We start from the raw sequence: 14,521 nt of genomic DNA, 5'->3' as shown, positions 1-14,521 counted from the left end.
CGGGCGGGAGCCGGCGGCTTCCTGCGCGGGGGGCGCCCGGAGCCGCCGAGCCCGGGCCAGACCTGCAGCCGCCTAGCTCGGCGGGCGCTGCCCGGGGGGCGCTGCGGGCGGGGGGGCGCCGGGTTGCCCCCTCTCGTGTCGGGGCGTTGGCTCCCCCCGGGGGCCCCCGCCCTTCCGGCTCGTGGGTTTTGTGCAAGGCGGGATAAAAACCGATGGTTTAAAAAAATGGATTTAAAAAAATTTAGAAGTACTGGTACTCGTTCCCCTCTCCTCAGCACTGGTTAGGCCTCGTCTGGAGTCCTGTGTCCAGTTCTGGGCACCACACTTGAAGGAGGATGCAGACAAGCTGGAGAGGGTTCAGAGGAGGGCAACGAGGATGATCAGGGGACTGGACACAAAGCCCTGTGAGAGACTGAAGGAACTGGGCATGTTTAGCCTTGAGAAGACTGAGGGGAGACATGATAGCGCTCTTCAAGTCCTTGAAAGGTTGTCACAGAGAGGAGGGCCAGGATCTCTTCTCGGTCATCCCAGAGTGCAGGACACGGAATCATGGGCTCAAGTGACAGGAAGCCAGATTCCGGCTGAACATCAGGAAAAACTTCCTGTAAGAGCAATACGACAATGGAACCAATTCCCTGGGGAGGTGGGGGGCTCTCCCACATTGGAGGCATTCAAGACGAGGCTGGACAGCCACCTGTCAGGGATGCTCTGACTTGGATTCCTGCATTGAGCAGGGGGTTGGACTCGATGGTCTTACAGGCCCTTCTCAACCCTACTATTCTGTGATTCTATGAAGAATGGAGCAGTGTAAATAATACTCAATTTAGTTGTAAATTAACACAGCTTAGTGGTGAGATTCATACAATTGTTTAAGAAATCAGTGCAAAACTAGATTTAAATCAGTGATTTAAATCAACCTTGCTGATTTAATCATTTGATTAAATCACCCCGCCTCTCTCCTCCTATGACTGTTGGCTGGCAGAGAGGGGCAGCCCATGGATCCAGTAATGCTTTGCATGGAATATTTGCTTTGGCCTGCCGCCAACCCATTTCATCACGTGCCATTTCCTGGCGTATGTAACACAGCAGAAGGACCCGCACGCAGTTCCTACACACCAGACACAACGTTATACACCCCATCAGTCCTTCTCCTCCCCCCTGCCCAGCATCACTCAGACATCCCGGCAGAACAGTTTCTCTGAAAATGAGCCCCCTGGATAAGTCTCTTTCTTATATCCCATTTAAATAGAGCATACCCTTCCGATGAGGCAGCTACCAGAGAGGCAGCCTACCTAGCACTAATAAAAATCATTACTTTTCATTTCACTTTCCTAAGAAAAGCTGATCTTTTTGTGTTTTAACCCCCCGCCCCGCCCCCCCGCAAAAGCTGCAACAGTTCTTCATCTCCACCAGTGAAAACTGATGCAGGCCAAGCATCTAGTTGGGGGTACTGGGGCCACTGTGCTTGCTCACATTATTCAGGCAAGGGCTGTTCCCCTTTTCCTGACAAAGGCCTCGGTGCCTTCAAAGGGCGCACGGCAGGCAGGCATCACTCCCTGTTGCTACAGCTCTCGTGCTTCTGCCTGTCTTGCAGCTGGACAGGCCAAACATGCAGACTGGCTGAAAGACAGCCCCAGGCCAGAGCCTGGAATCAACACACCACACAGCACTGGGGGGGGGGGGGAGCCTTTATTGTATTGCATTTCTCTCCCTCCCACCCTAATTAACCGGAGCCTTCACAGCGCTGCATTTAAAAAACAAACAAAAAACGCCTTCAAAGGTGGTTGTTTCCCGAATTCCAAAGCCTTGCATACAAAACAGTCTTGACGCAGGGAACTGATGGCTTTCCCACCAAACAGGTGGATTTTGCAGAAATGCTCCCTGGCAATCCGCAGGGGGTGGGGGGAGGCACCTGTTAACTTTGGGACCCAGGGCAGAAGACAAGCGAGGAGGGAAGGGGCCAGGCCAGATTTCACAGCAGGCTCTGCAAATGAGGAAGAGGTGGGGAAGCGGGCAGCCTCTGGTCCCCCTTCACACTTCATCCCTCCCCAGGCCCTGCAGTTGGGCAGATCCTCTCCGGCTGGCCCGCTCCGTGCGTGCTGGATAAGGGTGCCGGCTCGGTCTGGGTTCAGAGCCCAGCTGTGGCTCTCCGCTAACCAGATGGCCCGACACTGCCTAAAAGGAGGGGGGCTGAACTGATATTACACACTCCGGACACCTGTAAGTGACTGGGGGATCGGGGGGCAGCAACACTCGCCCCCGCCCCCGCAGCGAGGAAGCTTCTGATGAAGTGTTATGAAGAGTTCCCGAGAGCATCTGAGGCCTTGGTTTACTGCAGCAGCCCCCCTTGCTGGAAGGTCTCAGGCAGCCCCCCCCCCCCCCCCGCGGGAGGGGAGCACACCTTCAAGGGCTGCGATCCAGATACTGCCTCTGTGGAACAGCACCCGCTAGCCTTCTACCAGTAAGGTCTCCCTCTGCTGCCACCAGTGCAGTGATCCCCACCCCAGCAGCCACGCCTGCGCAGACGGAAACTCCACTGCCTCTCTTGCCCCCCCCCCCCCCCGTGCTTCGAGGTCCCTGTCAACACCAAGCAAGAGGGGCTGCTGGGGCCCACGCTTAAACCTCCCCGTGACCCGCCTTGAGCTCAGAGGGTGCGCAGAGCATTGCTCCCGGAGCAGCTCCTGCCCCTGCACAGGCTCCCAAGGACGAGGGGAGCCAGGCTGGCTGCTCTGCGCCCCTTGCCTCCTCAGGGCGGCGAGTGCGGGGAGCCCTTCCCTTTGATCTGCTGCCCCTACCTGAAGACAAGTGTCAGCATTATAAGCTCTGAATGTGAAAGCAGGCAAAGGAGAGTTCCCTCACCTTCACTGAAGTTCAAGAGAGCCCCCCCCCGCATTATACATGCACTTTAGACAGTTGCCCAGCAGCACCCTCACGCCTTCAACTTGAACCGGCCCCTCCTCCAAAGCAAGCCCCTCCCCTCCCCGCCAAGCCCGCCCCTCCCCAGCAGCTAGGGCACGGGCGCATGTTGCTGCCTGCAACAAAAGGGCCTCAGCACCCCATCTGGGCCATTGAGGCCACTAGCCCAGCAGGGCACGCAGCAGCTCTGGGAAGTTGGGTGTCCCCCAGCCTGTGACCGGGTCCCAGGAGGGGGCAGCACAGAAGCCCTGGCCCTCCACGGTGGCATCCAGACATGACAGGTGGCATCCGTGGATCACCTGAGGCAGAGAGAAAGGGTGTGCTATGATCCAGAGAGGCCCCGGAAAAATCGCTCTTTTCTCAGGTAGCAAATGCACAGACCTCTCCAGAGCCTGTTTTGGGCTGGGCGCGCAAGATGCAAATGAACGGAGTAATGACCACTGCACCTGCGTGCCTGCAGGCCCGCGCACACTGTGCCAGGAGTCTCAAAGCCCCCAGGCATGCTGTGAAGAGGAACTGCAAAGGTGTTGCAGTAACACCCCCCCACCCTGCCCAGCCCCAGCCAGAAAAGCGAGGATTCACCTGCCCCTCGGCAACCCTTGTCCAGGCGGCCCCCCCCCCGCCCCCACATCCCAATACACACAGACACTCACGTCGTAGAGGGCCGTGCTGTTGCCCTGATCCTGGAGCCGGTAGAGAGCAGGGTTGAGAAAGCCCAAAGGGGGCAGCCCTCGCTGAAGTCGCTGGTCGTTGATCAGAGCTATCATGCCCCCCACCACTGGAGTTGAGGCCTGCCACGGGAGCAGAGGGTGAGCCTGGCCTCTCAGCCATCCCTGCCCAAGGGTTTAGGTGCAAGCCTGGCGCGGCTGTCCACAGCCAGCAGGGCGGCAGACTCACCGAGGTGCCAGACACCCAGGGCACCGGGATGCGGTTGGTCACCACCCAGTAGTTGTCAGAGAGCGCAGCCAAGTCGGGGTATGCCCTCCCCGTGCTGTTGTAGTAGGTGGCTGGGGGCAGCTGGGGAGCCAGGCTCAGGAAGCGCTTCACAGCAGCCGTCTTGACGAGAGGCAGGGAAGAGGAAGGAGGCAGCACTGAGGCTGGCCGGAAGACGCCAGCTCAAAGCCCAGCCTTCCCGTGTGATTTGTGAGGAGCCCCGTCCAGCCCCGCCTCGAGGCCCCGTTGGCTTCCTCCAGCTCACATCCCACCCCCAAGCAGAGGGAGTGCCATCTCTTGCCCTGCACACTGATGGCCAGCGTCCAGAAGCCAGAGGCATACAGCCTCTCGAAATGCCCTTCAGGCTCTTCCAACCAGTAGCCCAGGATCCTGTCTCCAAGCTGAGCACAGCAGAGCAGAGGAAGCTGCCCCAGCTGGTCCAGGGTATATACAAGCAAGCAGGCTCCCAGAGAGCGAGCAAACAGGAAGAGCAAACAGGAGGTCAAAGGGGAGGCCCCTAACAAACTTTTGTTTTCAATTTCTTCTCTTGTAACACACACTTCTATACTAGTGGGACTCTGCTGTTAACCTCCAGTGAATAGAGGACAAAGCACAGGCTATCCAAGTACCATCAGGAAGCCAGAAACATAAACGGAATAGAGACTATGGAAGGAAAAGACTCTCCAGTGGTGGTGACCTGCAGTGTTTGTGCCATGTTTGTTTTCCTGCCTGAGATCAGCATGGCCTACACATGCAACAAGTGCAAGTAGATCACACTGTTAGAATAAAAAGTAAGAGGACCGGACCGGCGCGTGTCAACCGTCCGGGGAATAAGAGAACACGAAGAGTTCTTGGACAGAATGGGGGAACTACAGCAGCAAATGAACAACAGCAGCCAGAAGAGCAAAAGCAAGCTGAGGCAGAAGAGGAAAATGCTGAGGCAAGGAAAAATGAAGTAGAGGATACTCCTTGGAAAAGGGTGACAGCTAGGAGACGACATACTAGAAGCCCCTCTGCACCAGTGGAAGCAGTGGAGCTGTGGAACTGTTTTCAAGTCCCTGAGGACAAGACTGGAGGACAGCCTGCAGAGGAAGAATCACAGGGGACCCTGCGTGAGAGGGAGCAAGAGGCTGAAGGTCAGTCAAGCAGAGGCAGTGAAACCAAGGCCTACAACGACAAAAAGAAAAGAGTAGTAGTAGTGGGAGACTCCTTGCTGCGTGGGATTGAAACCCAAGTATGTTGCAAAGACCCATGGACTTGCCAGGTATGCTGTCTCCCAGGAGGACAGCCTAGAGACGTGACTGAAGGGTTGCCTGCACTCATAAAGCCCACTGACAGGTACCCCTTTCTTCTCATCCATGTGGGAACAAATGATACCGCCAAGCAGAGCTACAAAGAACTCATGACAGACTTTGAAGCTTTGGGAAGGAAAGTCAAGAACTTTGGGGCCCAGATAGTTTTCTCATCCATCCTTCCAGCACTTAGAAGAGGGATAGAAAGGGAACGAAAAATACTCCGGTGAAGGTCTGGCTATGAAGGTGGTGCCGACACAAGAGATTTGGATTCTGGGACCACGGGCTATATTTCCTGAAAGATGGACAGTTAGCACAGGATGGGTTGCACCTCACAAGTGCTGGGAAGAATGTGTTTGGCTACAGCATGAAGAACTTCATCAGGAGGGCTTTAAACTGAATCCTATGGAGGAGGGAGATGTAAAGTTGGTGGTAACAATGGACAAAGGCTCATGCACTATGACGGAGAGAACAGCTCTAATAGCACCCAATAAAAGTCTTCACACACATGTAGGAAGAAAGCCAAACTATGAAGCACATGGTCTTCGATGTCTATATACTAATGCCCAGAGTATGGGAAACAAACAGAACGAACTTGAACTCTTAATACAGGAGGGAAATTATGACTTGATAGGTGTAACTGAGACTTGGTGGGATGACTCCCTTGACTGGAATACAGCAATTGCAGGATTAACTTGTCCGAAAAGAACAGGAGGAACAGAAAGGGAGGTGGGGTTGCACTGTATGTGAAAAATACATATCTCTGCACAGAAATACAGGAGGATGAGCTTGGTAGCCCCATCAAGAGCATCTGGGTTAAAATAAATGGAGCAAAGAATAAAAGGAACATGGTGGTTGGAGTCTACTATCGGCCACCCAACCAAGGAGAAGATGAGGATGAAACTTTTGAAAAGCAAATTGCCAAGGTTTCAAGGAAGCATGATGTAGGAGTAATGGAGGACTTCAATTTCCCCAATATTTGTTGGGAGACAAATTCTGCAAAATGTGGCCCCTCCAGGAAATTCCTGACTTGTGTGGTGGATAACTTCCTCTTACAGAAAGTAGAGGAAGGAACTAGAAGATCGGCTATCCTTGACTTGATCCTAACCAGCAGAGATGACTTAGTGGATAAAGTAGCAGTTACAGGAACTCTGGGGGAAAGTGACCATGTTATACTTGAGTTCTTGATTCTAAAGGAATCAAAAGCTGAGTGTAGTCAAACGTGTACCCTGGATTTTAGGAAGGCCAATTTTGATAAACTCAGAACAATGATAGGTAAGATCCCATGGCAAGCGACTCTAATGAGAAAAGGAGTCCAAGATGGGTGGGAGTTTTTAAACAAGGAAATTCTCAAAGCACAACGACAAACAATTCCAACAAGAAGAAAAGGTGGAAGACAACAGAAGACGCCAATGTGGCTTCAAAAAAGCTTAGAGTTGACCTGAAAACAAAAAAGGACACATATAGAAAGTGGAAGGAAGGCCAAGCAACAAAGGAAGAGTACAGGCAGGTAGCACAGAATTGCAGGGACGGCGTCAGGAAGGCTAAAGCTGAGAACGAGCTGAGGTTAGTGAGGGATGCTAAAAACAACAAAAAGGCTTTCTTCAGCTACGTGCATAGTAAAAGACAGGGGAAAGAAATGGTGGTTCAACTATTTAATGAGGATGGCAAAATGATAACAGATGACAAAGAAAAGGCAGAAGTGCTCAGTTCCTACTTTGGCTCAGTCTTCTCCCAAGAGAGAGTCTATGATCCCCCTGGCAAAGGCGAAGTACAGGCTGAAGGGGCAGGATGGCAGCTTGAGATCAATAGGCATATGGTCAAGGAACACCTAATTGCTTTGAATGAGTTCAGATCTCCAGGGCCAGATGAACTGCATCCTAGAGTAATGAAGGATCTGGCAGAAAAACTCTCAGAACCGCTGTCTATTCTCTCTGAGAAATCATGGAGGACGGGGGAAGTGCCAGGTGACTCCTATTTAAAAGCCATTCCTGTAAGCGCCTGTGGCACAGGGTACATCAGCCAGGTGAGTGGGGGAGTCACGGCAGCAGTTGCTCAGGGAAAGGGAGGGTAGGGAGAGGGGTGGTTAAAAAGGCAGCTGGGGAGGGGGCTGGGGGGAGAAAGAGGAGAAAGGAAAGGGGCTTTGGGGAGAGGGGGCCTTTAGTGAGCACGTGAGCAGGAAACCAAGATGGGGAGCCAGCCTGATCCTCGGGGGACAGCACAGCCGTGAGGGGCAGGAGGCCTGTGACCAGAGAGGCACTGGAGCAGCAAACTTCTGGAGCAGGGGGAGCGGAAGCCCAGAGTGTGCACCAAGCAACAGGGAGTGAGGAACTGCCAGAAAAGGCAGAGGGGCGATTCCCTTGTCAAGTGAGGGAGCGAAGGGACATTTCTTATTATTTATTACTTATTATCAAACCAAGGAACTCTGCGAATTTACCCAGGTGTTTGACTGAGTTCCTTTAATTCCTCACTCAAATATTCATTTTAATGAAACCACGTCCCTAGCGGCCACACATCCATCAGAAGGTCTTGTGGCAATGAGTTCCAGAGTTCATGGTGACAAACTAGGGATAGAGGCTTTGCTGCAGGCTCAAGTCTGCCACGCCGACTTGCTAGAAAGATTAACTTCCTGGGGGCGGCAGGGAACCCATGAGATACCTTGCAAGGGGCACCGGACTCACCTGGTAACTGGGCATGGGGAAAACGTTGCTGAAACCTCCACCACTGATGTAGTCTGAGACTTCAGCGCTCACCAGAAAGGGGTTCTGGAAGGACGTCCCTCCTACTGTGGTCACATAAGGGCTGTGAGCATAGGACAATACATTAGACCAGGGGTGCCCTCAGCGGAAACCAAGAATCAGTGCCCCACCCTCCCAGGTGACTGACAGGCATACCTCCCACAATTCCCAGAGTGGTCAAGCAGAGCAGAATCCATAGGATAACCCCCACCCCCACCCTGGCCTAGATTCTCTTTCCTCTCTCAGTATAAATGCCTTGTAGGTCCAGGACTAGATTAGTTCAATGAAGCTGCAACTTTGAAATCTAGTATCTGCTACAGAATTTGGCATCCTGAAAATCTTGACACCCCAAAATTCCATTACAAGCCCTCATGATTTCACAGAATCATAGAATAGTAGGGTTGGAAGGGGCATACAAGACCACAGAGTCCAACCCCTTGCTCAGTGCAGGTATCCAAGTCAGAGCATCCCTGATTTCAAAAAAGAGTTGGGAGCCGGAAGAGTCTGGGGAAGGCTCAGCCCAGCTGACACAGGGCTGCACACCATCTTCATGGGAACTGCCATGCCCCACGCCCCCAGCGTTGCATGGCAGGCGCAGAGGACGCCAGCTGCTCCTTGCCATCCATCTCCCTTCACCTGGAGGCTGGGAAACTGGGACGGAAGACGTGTCTGCCTGCGGGGGTCATCCGGCAACCTGCTCCTGAATCGCCTGCAGAGATTGGAAGCAGACAAAGCCACAGGCATTTACGTATTGCCGCTTTTCTCCGCAAATTCTGGCCTGGCATGTCCCCTGCCTGTTGCAGGGTATGGGTTGAAACCATGTGAGTCGCCCAGGCTTGCAGTAAACAGCCATCCTCACTTCGTTGCTGTGAGTTTTTACTGGTTCACTGTTTTATTGCCTTTATTTTAAGCTGGACTATTGATTTCATAGTTGGTATTTTTATTGTATATTTTGGAAGCTGCCTCGTAAATTCATTTGAATTTCAAAGGTGGCTATAAATATTTTAAAGGGATGCATTTCCTATTAAGAAGACCCAAGAGGCCTACAGCCCAACGATGTGTAAACAATACTACAGGTGTTACAATCATCAGCGCAATAAAATCTCTCAAGAACAGCTTGAAAACACACTATGATCACAGCCTAAAAGCCTTGCCAAGCAAGTGGCAAAAACTCCTGAAATACCCAGAATCCCTGTGCCCACCTCCTCCCCCTCCCACAGCACCATTGGGAAGGCCTTCAGCCAGAGGAAGGGTTTCATCCCAGTGTCCCCCACAAGGAAAGCAGCCAGGACAATCCCCTCGCCGGTGTCACAACACAGAAGACCCTGCACCCAACTCTCACAGACGCTATCTGACTCAATACAACGGTGGCAACACAGAGCAGCAGGTCTGGAGGCCAGGGAGGAACAGACAGGACGAGGCGTCGCTGGGCAAAGGAGGAGAACGAGGTCTCCCGGGAGCAGCAGGCCTGTTCGTGCAACTACCGCCACAGCAGAGACTGGACGGTGGCTCCGTGGACTCACACTGCCCTGAGGATGCAGCTGTCCTCACACAGCCCCAGACCTCGGCAGAGAGGCGCAGTGCGTCTGTCTAGAGCCAGGTGTCCAAACCCCCTTGAGCGAACCTGGTGTGTGGGAGCTCCCCACCCCCCGCCCCGCCGCTGCCACCACATACCCGAGGCAAACAGGATGCTGATTCCCCGGGCAGCTGCCTTCATGAACTCCACGTTCACCCGCTCCATGTAGGCCCGGGAAAGGCTGTCCTCGTCATCGCCGTAGCTCACAGAGTGCACCCACGGCAAGGCAGATGTGTTGCTGAGCAGCAGCAGCCACTGCAAGAACGGCTCCTGGCTCTCATGCCTCCCTGGCAGGGGAAGGACACAAGCAGCCAGCCGTGGACTTCCAGTGGCAGCGGGGCGGGAGGCTGACTTGCACACACACACACCCTTCGCAGTCGAAGTCCCAACCCTACAAGTCATTTCCAGGCCCAATCTGTGAGCGCCACCTGCCGGACTCCCAGAGCGTCTGTCTTGTCCAGGACATGGGCAGCCCATGATGTTCTGCCGGATCTTTGGGCGGCTCACGGTAGATCAGCACCAGTGAAGCTGCCCCCCGCCCGGCTTCCACATCAGGTTGTTCAAATCCCGGCACTGCAGGAACCCAGATACAGGGCACCCTTGGGCCTGGCAGCCATCCCAGTGTGCAGCTCCCCCCGCCAGACGCTTCCCGCCTCTGGCTCCACCCCACATTCCCATTCCGCACCTGCCTCCCACTGGCAAACCCTCCAGGGCAGGAGGAAAGCAGAGTAGGTCCCAGGAGCCCCGGTCAGGCCAGACCCCTGCTGGCAGCCCCAAGCCCACCACTGATTCTCATTGCATTGGGGAGAGGAGACCGGCATGCCCGCAAACGGCCCCTGCCCTGGAGAGGCCCCAGAGAAGGCCCAGCTCCCCATGCCGCGGGGCCTTGTCCGAAGAGCTCTAGAGTGGATCCGCCCTGCATCCCCTTTCCCACATAGGCCGTTCCGAAGGGACAGGAGGGGAAGGCCACACGTGGGGGCAACAGCGGCGTGGAGAGGCAGGCTGCTTCCAATCCCAGAGGCAGGACAGAGTCACCAGGCCCTGCAGCCAGACCTGCCAGGGAACAGTGCTGGGGCAGGCGCAAGAGAGATGCTTGCCCCCACCACACTGGGCCAGGGGAGGCAGACGAACCCCTTGTCCCGTCCCTCGGGGAGAGGACAGCCCCACAGGCCCGTACCCGCGTTGCTGAAAACCCAAGTGGAGATGTTGGCGCCGGTGCTCATCAGGTATTCCACGTCCAGACTGGCCTCTAGGCCGGCCTTGCCCTGGCCCTGGCGACCCACAACCTGGTCGACACTGGAGCGGTGGGGAAAGCCCCTCCCAAAGAGATGCATGAATTCCGCCACGTCCGCCTGGTGGAAGTACTGCTCTAGGAACTGGGGAGGAAAAGCAGCCATGGGTCTCCTGCCTGCTGACCACATGGCAGGACTCCGAGGCTGCTGCCGGTGCATTTCCAACACGCACAAAGAGGCTCACAATTCCCATCTCCACAACCCCCAGGAGCCCGGCTTGCTTGAGACAGCAGCTGGCTCAAAGCCCCTGAGCACGGGGGCACCTGCAGGAGGAGGGCAGGTGCGCCACACCGTTACCTGCGCGCAGGCCTGACTGCTGTTCCGGGAGCCACCCACATCCCTGTCTGTCAGGTTGTAGCGCTGGCGGATCACAGCCGGCGTCACCCCCAGGTGGAAGGTGGCCAGCGCTGCACGTTGTGGCAACATCCTCTCCGTGGCCCAGGTCCGGCTCACCACCTTCCTTTCAGCTGGAAACCGGTGAAGACCCCCCACTGAGGATTGGGGGAAATGAAAAAGAGGTGTGTGATTGTCGGGGAGGGGAGGCACGGGGCCACATAGGGCACCACAAGCGAACGTTGCTCAGTTCGATGTTCAGCAGCCCAGAGCAAGAACAGAAGCTAGGGAGGGGTCTCACTGAAGCCCTTTCCCCACTGCTTAGCATCAGATCTGTGGTTATACAGTTGGCCGGTGAGAGGGGAAGGGCGTGTGGGTAGTTCTGGAGATAGACTAGACCTGGCAGACCTGAACCACGGGACTTGTGCCTGTGGCGGCCGGGGGACGCTGTGGGATTCCAGGCTCCCACCAGGCTTGGGGTCTCCTCTCCGCCCCGCCATCTGCCCACCTGCACGAGACCTCCGTACCAAAATCGATGTGTTCCGCCAGCTCCTTGTTTAAGGCGTAGGGAAAGGGGGACCTTGCAACGCTGCGCTGACCATTCCTGTAACGATGGAACTGTGCACCCAGCAGCAGCCGCTCCGCCACGCTGCACACAGGAGGCAGGCCATCAGTCGTGGGGGCTGCTGCCCCTTCCTTTCGCAGTGCATCAGCTGCTCACAGAGCAGTTGCCCCCCCCGAGCAACCCCCCCTTCCCCCAACTCACCCAGCTGACACTTGGCACTGCAGGAAGTCCCTGCTGCTCACCTCCCTGCACCCCCGGATGCCGTGATGCTCCAGCCACTTGTGCACGGTGCCCAGCGTCAGGGCGGAGGGGCCAACCAGGGCCTGAACCTCTGCCAGCGACAAGAACTGCCCTGCAAAGCAAAGCGGGGGGGGGGGAGCAGAGTGGCAGCCGTTCTCCAGCCACAGCCCTGCAAGATCATCCGAGCAGTTTGGGGAGGGTTTAAGCATTCTCCCTCCCCACACCCTCCAGAGAATATGGCTTGGCCACAACCATCCGGGGAGCCTTGTGGCGGAGCAAAGACACGAGCCCCCCTTGCCCAGCACAGGCAACCCAACGGCCCCTCTGCTGCGTTCTGCTGGCTCAGGGAGGGCGCCCACATGACAAGCCTCTCATGGCTTAATGCCCGCTGCGCTGCCCGGCTTCCCCAAAGAATCTGGGAAACAGCCCACCGGGGAGGGTGCTGAAAATCCTGTCAGGGACTCCTAGTCCCACTGCCCCCACCCCCGCCCACCCCGGAAGAACAGACCCCCGGGGAGAGAACAGGCAGAGAGAGGGCGACGAAGCCGACCTGTCACGGAAAGATGCCCACAGAAAGAGGAAGTCTCTCTCTCCCGCTCTGTGGGTGGGGAGTCCCCCCCAGAGCCCGCCTCTTCCGTGCGCCCCAGGCCTGCGAGGGCAGCCGCTGCAGAAGTCCCTGTGCAAACCTCTCCCCTGCCACACGCTCACCAAGTGGCCTTTCAGCCTCAGCTCCCAAAGAGCCCCCGGGGAGGAAGAGGAGGAGGGAAACGCAGGCCTGCCTTGTAGCGCATTGGTAAGGATGGCAGACGCGGAGCGCTTGCAAACTTGAAACGCTCTGGACTGGCCACACGTCTGTTTGCCCACTGCCGAACCTGCTGCATCGGCGGCACCCCCTCCCCCCGATGCTGGGAAAACAAGGTGCTCCAAGGGAGAGCCCAGGAACTGGCGCGTGCGAAGGATGCTGGAGCGAAGGCAGGAGGCCTCCTCCCGCTGGAAGGCAGAGGGCATCCCCCTCCTGGGGCTGGAACGCCCGCCGGCTGCGCGGAGCCCGACAGGCGGAAGCCGCGCACGCGGGCGGCAGGGGGCGCGGAGGGGCCCTACCGTACTTCGCGGAGTCCGGCGAGGAGACCTCCTGCACCAGCCGTGCCAGGCGCCCCACGTTCTGCTGCCGGAGCGCGAGCGTCAGGCCCAGCGTCTCGGAGGGGGCCAGGCGGCCCGCGTCGCTCCACCCGTCGGGGATCCTGGGGGGCGGGCGGGCAGTCACAGGCGGCGCGGCGCCGGGCCCGGGCGGGCCAGCCGGGAGCGGCGGAGCCCGGCTGGCCCATCGGCACCCAGCGGGCGCCGTGCGCCGGGCCCGGCTGGCCGGCCCGGGCGCCCCACCGCCGGAGGGGAGGGCAGCCCGGGGGCGCGGCCGGCGGAGGCGCCGCGAGGGCGCCAGGCCCCCCTCGCGCGCGGCAGGCCGCGGGCCCGGCCCCTCCGGGCGGCCCGCGCTTGGCCCCGCGCCGGCAGGGCGCCTGCCTCCCTGCCGCCTCCCTGCCGCGCGAGAGCACGGGGCGGCGCCTCCGCGGCGGGGCGGCCGACCCCGCCGCCGCCCGCTTCGAAGCCGCCTCGGGCCCGCGCGGTCGCCCGAGCCGGGCAGCTCGCGGAGACGCAGCCGGCCGCCCGGCCGGGGCCCCTGGCGCGACGCGCCCGTCTGCCGCCCGCCCCCGCGCCGGAGCTCGCCTACCGGAAAGGCTGGTCCGGCTCCGGGGCCCACGCGGCGGCGGCGGCGGCGGCGAGCCCGAGGACGGCGGTCAGCAGGCGCCTGGCGGGACGCGGGAGAGGTCAGGGCTGCGGAGGGCCGCCCGGGGGCCCCCGCCGCGCCCGCGCCCGCGCCCCCCCCAGCGCCGCGCCGGCCGTACCGGGGCTCCATCGCTGCGCAGCCTCTCGCTCGGGCGGGAGCCGCGCTCTGAATCACGTGGGGCCTGGCGGGCGCGCGGCGGCGGCGGCGCGCGGCTGGTCGCGCGCGCGCGCGCGCGCTCGGGGGCTCGGCAGCCGGCGGCGCCTTTCCCCCGGCCGAGGACTGGCCAGCCGCCCGCGGCCTGCCCGGCTCCCCCGTGAGCCGCCGGTGCTTGAGGGAGCGGCGGGCCGGCCGGCCGGCGCGGGGAAGGAGCAGCCGCGCCCCGGCTCCGCGGGAGGGAGGGAGGGAGGGAGGGAGGCCGGGCGGGCGGGCGGGCGGGCGCGGGGGCAGGCGGAGGGCTGTGCGGAGCGCGGGCGAGGGGCGGCCGGGCGGGCGCTTGCGCCGGAGCCCCGAGGCGGCGCCCTCCCGGGGCCGCTCGGGCCCCTCCCCTCCGCTGCCCCCGGGGCCGAGGGCCCGGCCCGGCCCGGCCCCAGCGTTCCCTCGCGGGGCGCCACGTGAGCGGGACTCGAGCCCGGAGCGGTCCAGCCCGCGCCGCCCTCCCCGGGGTGGCTGCTGTGGGGGGGATCTCTTGCCTGGCCCGGGCCCTAGCGCGGAGTTCCGTCGCCCGGAAGGTGGCCTGCCCGCGGCACGAGGCGCCCCGGCTCGCTTTGGCCCAACGATGGTCCGCCCGCAGCCGTGCCCCGCTTTCTCCCGCTCCGCTGGCGACGTTTTCTGCGAATGGGGCTGTTTATGTGTG

The 14,521-nt window shown here is 59.1% G+C and overlaps 1 protein-coding gene across 1 annotated transcript; it reads right to left on the bottom strand.

Moving 5' to 3' along the window:
- Positions 1–93: 93 nt before the first annotated feature.
- TPP1 (tripeptidyl peptidase 1) lies at positions 94–13,861 on the bottom strand. The gene is made up of 13 exons (XM_084842209.1): positions 13,787–13,861; positions 13,612–13,689; positions 12,987–13,126; positions 11,847–11,997; positions 11,608–11,729; positions 11,045–11,238; positions 10,633–10,831; positions 9,554–9,742; positions 8,516–8,588; positions 7,823–7,943; positions 3,814–3,972; positions 3,570–3,707; positions 94–3,215 (listed from the first exon to the last, which is right to left on the bottom strand). The coding sequence occupies exons 1-13, from the start codon at positions 13,795–13,797 to the stop codon at positions 3,078–3,080; spliced, it is 1,713 nt and encodes a 570-aa protein (XP_084698335.1). The 5' UTR covers positions 13,798–13,861; the 3' UTR covers positions 94–3,077.
- Positions 13,862–14,521: the final 660 nt, after the last annotated feature.

This window comes from Heloderma suspectum, chromosome 3, assembly GCF_057233095.1.
Source record: "Heloderma suspectum isolate Gila_16-S chromosome 3, 16-S_ref, whole genome shotgun sequence".
Classification (NCBI taxonomy): Eukaryota; Metazoa; Chordata; class Lepidosauria; order Squamata; family Helodermatidae; genus Heloderma; species Heloderma suspectum.
Note: the sequence above shows the minus strand (reverse complement) of the source record. Positions and strands in the feature narration are given on the sequence as shown.